Source organism: Orycteropus afer, unplaced genomic scaffold, assembly GCF_000298275.1.
Source record: "Orycteropus afer afer isolate SDZICR_OR568_19922 unplaced genomic scaffold, OryAfe1.0 scaffold01430, whole genome shotgun sequence".
Classification (NCBI taxonomy): Eukaryota; Metazoa; Chordata; class Mammalia; order Tubulidentata; family Orycteropodidae; genus Orycteropus; species Orycteropus afer.
This window is the reverse complement of record NW_006923017.1, coordinates 48059-54245: the sequence shown is the minus strand read 5'-3', so window position 1 is coordinate 54245 and position 6187 is coordinate 48059. Positions and strand designations below refer to the sequence as shown.

The following is a 6187-nucleotide window of genomic DNA, read 5'->3' as shown; positions in this document are numbered from 1 at the left end:
CAAACAGTCCCAAGTTACAAATGTCCTTCTGACTTACAGAGAACTACTTGCCCTTTGATGTTAAATAAATTTGCCCTCACTTTGAAACACTCTTACTTACAATAAATTCTTCACCAAAATCACATTCGCCTGCTGTACATGCAGCTTTTAAATCACTGACAAGGCTTCTAGCTTTTTCTTGCACTAACCCATCCAATTGCCATGGAGTCAATGTCAACTCAGAACAACTCTACAGGACAGCCTGTCCTATAGGGTTTCCAAGGCTGTAAATCTTTGTGGAAGCAAACTGCCACATCTTTCTCCACCAGAATGGCTGATGGGTTCCAGTCACCAACCTTTTGATTATCAGCTGTGAGTTTTAATCAATGTGCCACCAGGGCTTATTTTCTTGCACCCATTGTCATCCAGCTGATTCCAACTCATAACAACCCTGGTAAGACAGAGTAGAACTGCCCCATAGAGTTTTCAAGGCTATAAATCTTTATAGAAGCAGATTGTCATCTTTCTCCCATGGAATGGTGGATGGAGGATTAGAACCGCCAACCTTTTGGTCAGCATCCGAGTGCTTTAACCACTGTACCACCAGGGCTCCTTTCTTGCCCTAACCAAACCCACTGCCATGGAGTCAATTCTAACTCACAACAACTCCCACAGGGTTTCCAAGGCTGTAAATCTTTATGGAAGCAGACTGCCTCGTCTTTCTCCTGCCAGGTGGCTGGTGGGTTCAAACCACCAACCTTTTGGTTAGCACCCCAATGCCTTAACCACAGCATCACCAGAGCTCCTTTTCTTGCACTAAGGGCAGGCTAAGTAAGAACAGTATGCACCTATTCCAGCTTACCTACAAACTCTTAAAGACACAGGAATGGATCTCATTCATACCCTGGGGACTGCTTGTACTTGCTAACTGAATGTCATCTGTCCAAAATTCTGTTAATATTTTATTTTATAGCTTTTTTTTTGTAGTAATTTTCTAGTTCATTCTCTAACTCGGTTGCCTATAAAGGTTGGAACATTATTTTGCATCTCTTTACTTTTTTTCCTTTCCTTTATTCCTATTATCTCAGAGAAACACCTATTCTTCCCTTATCACCTCAGATATCTTAAGTTCTCTCATTCCTAAACTACCAAAACCTTTTAACGTCCCCAATTCAACCCCCCAACTCTTCCACATAAACTCAAAAATCACCTTTATTTCCTAATGTTTTGAAAACACCTTATATATTTTCTTTCCATGTTGACCTATGATTAAAACTAGCTTTGACTTCCGTAATGACAAGACTACTACCTTCCCTCATTCTGAACTTTCCCCCAAACATATTGTGTAGGAATCTATTCCAGAACATATTACTCAGATGAAAATATTCACCCATCAAAAGTTCTCAGATTTCACCCACTTTTCTGCCTATTTCAAATCTATTTGGAAACAAACAAAAAAAATCAAAGTCTCAATTGACATAAAAAGCCTCTGAAAGAATATACTGTGTATCTTTGTGTTGATGTTGGTGTTATGGGGGTATGTCAGGGAGATGAGCGTGTGTGTGTGTGTGTGCGCGCGCACGCGTGTGCACGCATGCCCACACACATGTATTACACGGAGTTAGCCCAAATTAGCAAAAATCCACAGTAGCCTGCTGCTGTTTCCTGCAAACAGATATACTGCCTCTGTGACAATGTCAGTTTTGAGAAGGATAGGTAAATATGGCTACAGGCAGCCAGGACTGCGCATTTTTAATATGTAAATGCAAAACTTACTTTTCACCTCAGGACAGTGGCCATGTTGTATAAATTCTTCATAATACCCAGCATATGCTGGACACAAAACCAAACCAAACTCACTGCCGTTGAGTCGGTTTGACTCATAGCAACCCCTCCCTGGATTTCCAAGGCGGTATCTCTGCGGAAGTAGATTGCCCAGTCTTCCTTCCGACACTAGAAAATACTAAATTTACAACTTAAGCAGGAAAACAGAGGTTTGCTTCACAGTGATTTAATATGAACAGACGTTGAATATGACATTGTCTGACAGAACATGAACACTTTGCTGGGGGGGAGAGGGAGAAGCCCCGAGTCAGGATATATACACACAGCAGAAATGGGGCCTCAGACTCTCAGCACTTGTGCACAATTAAAGAAGGAATCTTAAAAATAAAATTAAAAAAAAAAAGTCTACAACAGAGATCACAAATCAAAAAGGTAGCAACAATATCAACATTGGTGAGGTGGGAAAAAAAGCAGAGCCTCTCTAGGGGCTGCTCAGACCCTAGCACAGGCTCAGCAGCTGGAGAGCTGAGCTATCTCAGGGAACTTCAACATTTAGAGGGCTCCAAATCCTATGTCAAAATCTAATCCTAATCCTTCTGACCAGGGTCATGTCAGAATCATCAATTTTTTCTCCCAAGGTCTTGTACAGTCAGCCCTCTTTACCTGCTGGTTCCATGTCTGCAGATTCAACCCACCCAGATCAAAAATATTTTGAGGGAAAAAAAGATAATTAAATAGTCAAAGTTATCCCTCAAAGGCTAAGAGAGTTTGTAAAGTGCTATTTACATAGCATTTTACATTGTATTAGGTATTATAAGTAATCTAGAGATGATTTAAAGTAAAGAGGAAAATGTGCCTAGGTTATATGCAAATACTATACCAATCCATGGTATCTGTGTGTGGGGGGGGGGGTCCTAGGGCCAATCTCCCAACAAATACCTAGGGATGACTGTATAGAGATCTCCAATCCTTCCATGATAAGTCTAAGTTCACCTAAGTTCACACCTTTGACCTCATACTAGAATTAACTGGCTCCCATCCCACCACTTGGGACAGATAACAGGTTTATAGAAAACAAACCACTACTTCCCAGACAGAAGTCCAGGAAAGCTTCCAGCCTGAAAAAGCTGTTTCAGACCCTAAGATTTAGGAAATCCATATCCAGGTGCAAACCCTAGCTCAACTTCTGGGGAGAATGCTGGAGCTCCATAGGAACCAAGTGCAGGCAGTTCAATAACCTTGTGACCAAGCTGGAGGAGGCAGTGACAACTCTTGACCCTGAGCTTCATTCAACAGCTCAAGGTGTTCAGAAGTCAGATACTGTGGTTTGTTAATGTGCTTCTGCCCTATGACAGCAAAATAGCCAATGAGAGGAAGGAGAATGAAAGGCAGAGTGGTGATGCCCTTCCCTGCCACTGGGAGGTACCCTGAAAATGATTTACAGGAAGTTACCTGGCAGTGTTGAGTTACTGCCACCCCTCAAGCCACCAAACCTGCAAAGCTAACCCATAAAGTAGCAAGGGCTTGGGTTGAGAGAACTGCTGGTCCATACTAGTTCACCTGTTGGTGAGCAAGAACAGGCAGCCAGAGTGCAAAGCCACAAAGAGAGAAGGGCTAGGCAGTCAGTAGCTCCCCTACTATCCTATGGCTTTCTTCTGACCCTGAAGCAGTCATGATGATGAGCCCAAAAAATCTATACACCTTGCTCCACACAAAAGGCTTCTTGGATTCTAGGGGAATTACTGCCATGAAATGAAACAAGGGAGAAAGCAACAAAAGAAAATGTTAAGAAAACTGGGAATCTTAATTGGCAAAAGTTCTATGATAGATAATATATACAACAATGACAACAACAACAAAAAAATTATAGCCTTAAAACCCTATGGGAGCTCTCTTCTGTCCTACAAGGTCTCTATAGGGTTGCTATGAGTTGAAATCGACTCAACAGCAATGGGCTTGGTTTTTCACAGGAGGAGATTGTTTCCAACTGGCAAGAGAAACCCATGCTCATCACTGAAATTTAGGAAAACAAAATAGCCAATGTTAACATTTTTTAAAAAATAAAACTGGGAATAGGCCTAGAGAAAACAAGGAGACCTTTCAGATCTCTACCTCCTTCCCAAAAAGGAAAAAGTACATGCAGGTAGGAAAGGCAAATTTTTTGCCTCCTCAGTGTTCTTGGTTAAACCGAAGAGTAAGAAAAATCCCCTGGACTTGCACCATCAATATGTATCCAAATGCCTTACCAGCACAACCCTCCCACCCCGTCACCAATATTAGCCTTCTAGAATGGGTAAACGCCCAAGAAATTGCCTTCCAGTCTGATCCTCCCCATCCCACCACCCCCAACCCTAAGCAAAGGGCATCTGCCTGTGGTTTCCCACCTCTCCTTAGAGAAGAGGATCCTAGTAGAGTGGCCATGGTCTAGTCAGGTACCAAGAAGCACAATGCTAGAGAGTGTATCAGGCCAGGGGATGGACAGCCAACCTCAGATCAAAGAGAGAGAAAGGCTTAGTGTAGAAATCAATGTCATTTCAGCAGAAAGGTAGAGGACAAGCGGTGAGAGGAGCTCCTACTGGCGCACCTTCCCAGGGACATAGTTCCTGTCAATTGCCTCCTCCTGCAGGAACATGTGTAGGCAGCGTTCGTTCTGAGCCAGTGGGTGCCCAGCAATTCTATAAAGAAAGCAAGATGGAAATCATTAGTATTTGGGATCAGAGATAATTAGCAAGCGGATGGGGACAGAGACAGGAATGGCAAGGGCAGTCCTGAGGTTTGAGCCAGTATAAGACAGCATCAGGGCACCAACTCAACCCTAATATTGCAAACAGGAAGGGGGATAGAGAGACGAAGTGCAGTGCTTTTTCAGGCCCTAAAGTAGAAGATAAGAATTTCTCTCAAAGGAAGAGTTCTACTATCCCGGCAGCCCACAACACAACCAGCACCACAAGATAATACCCATTACAAGATAGGATAGACAAAACTCATAGAAAGACCATGATGGCAAAAGTAGCAAGAGGAACCCCTAGGAATTTGGCTTACTTGTTAATAAACTGTTCAAGGCCCTGCCTCCTTTCTTCAATGAAGGACTCTTCAAAGATCCCTTCGTCTCCTCGGAAAGGAAGCTGCCGCTTCAAGGCTTTCCCAGGCAGTGGTGGTACTACAATCTACAGGCAGACACAAAATATCAACCATATAGTAGAGGGAGAGAGACAGAGAGAGGGAATGAGATGGTAAAGCACCATATGCCTCATTCCTCTTAGGTGAATGGTCCACCCTATCGCACAGCCAGCAACTTGTAAGAACTAAGACCATAAGAACAGCCAAGACAGCTCCGGTCAATAATTAATCCAACTCTGTTTTTGTGGGTTTACCCTCAACAATACCATCACAGAAAAAAGGAAGTAACTCCAAATATTTTCACTTTCTTAACAATGACACTATCAAAGAATTAAGAATAGTATCTTTCCTGACACCATACTTTGACTTTTTAGCACTTATAGGAGTTATGTTGCATGACTTTACTAGCTTCTAAGTCAAATACTACTTTTTTTAAAAAATTTGTCCTAAATTTACCACTTTTAAGCTCCAAAGGGTATCCCCTAGAGCCAATATATTGGGATTTGCCAGATAACAGTGTTCACCCTATCCATTCCTTTCAAGATTTTATAGACTTTGATCTTACATCATTGTCAGCCTATATAGATTTCCTCCTGCTGCTGCCCAAGGATGCCACACAGGGAATGGGCCATACCTTACTATCTCGTTCCAGCTCATTTTTTAGCCACTCAAAGTCACTGTAGCGCCGTCGCACACAGGACTCCTTCAGCTTGAAGATAGGTAGGTTTGTCTACAGGAAAGGAAGAAGGAGAGAAGAGAGGTGGTAAGTAATGTTCGCCCTATGATGGTCACCTCTCTAAATCACTTGAACAGGTCTTAATGAAGAAGTAGTTCCTATGAACCATGCTCCTACAGCCTTTCAAAACACCACTGGATGAATACCAACCCTTACCACACCCAGCCTTGTCACAGTTGTTGATTAGAAGTTCCTTGCTGTTTGGAACTTATCCAACAAATAAATCTGCAGTTGTAAATAAAAATGTGCATACAAGGATTTTCACTGTATTTTATTTTTTGTAATAATAATAAATGTCACAAGTAGGAAATTAGCTAAATAAATTATGGCATACCTACACAGTAGAATACTATACAAGTGAGAAAAGTATATGGAAGATTTATATGAACCAGTATAGAATATTAAGTGGTAAAATCAAGGTACAGAACAATATGTATAGCTTGCTTCTATTTATGCTAAAAGGGAGCTCTGGTAGCATAGTGTCTAAGCCACTTGACTGCTAACCAGAAGGCTGGCGGTTCAAACCCACCAGCCACTCCTCGGAAGGAAGATGGGGCAATCTACTTC

The 6187-nt window shown here is 42.1% G+C and overlaps 1 protein-coding gene across 1 annotated transcript in view; it reads right to left on the bottom strand.

Moving 5' to 3' along the window:
- Window positions 1-4336: 4336 nt before the first annotated feature.
- The window catches only part of SNX12 (sorting nexin 12), a 7733-nt gene continuing 5882 nt past the window's right edge, over window positions 4337-6187 (bottom strand). The window contains exons 2-4 of the mRNA XM_007959084.2: window positions 5519-5614; window positions 4807-4931; window positions 4337-4439 (exon numbers count right to left, since the gene is read on the bottom strand). Of these exons, the coding sequence (XP_007957275.1) occupies window positions 4337-4439; window positions 4807-4931; window positions 5519-5614 (324 nt within the window). The remainder of the gene's footprint in view (window positions 4440-4806; window positions 4932-5518; window positions 5615-6187) is intronic.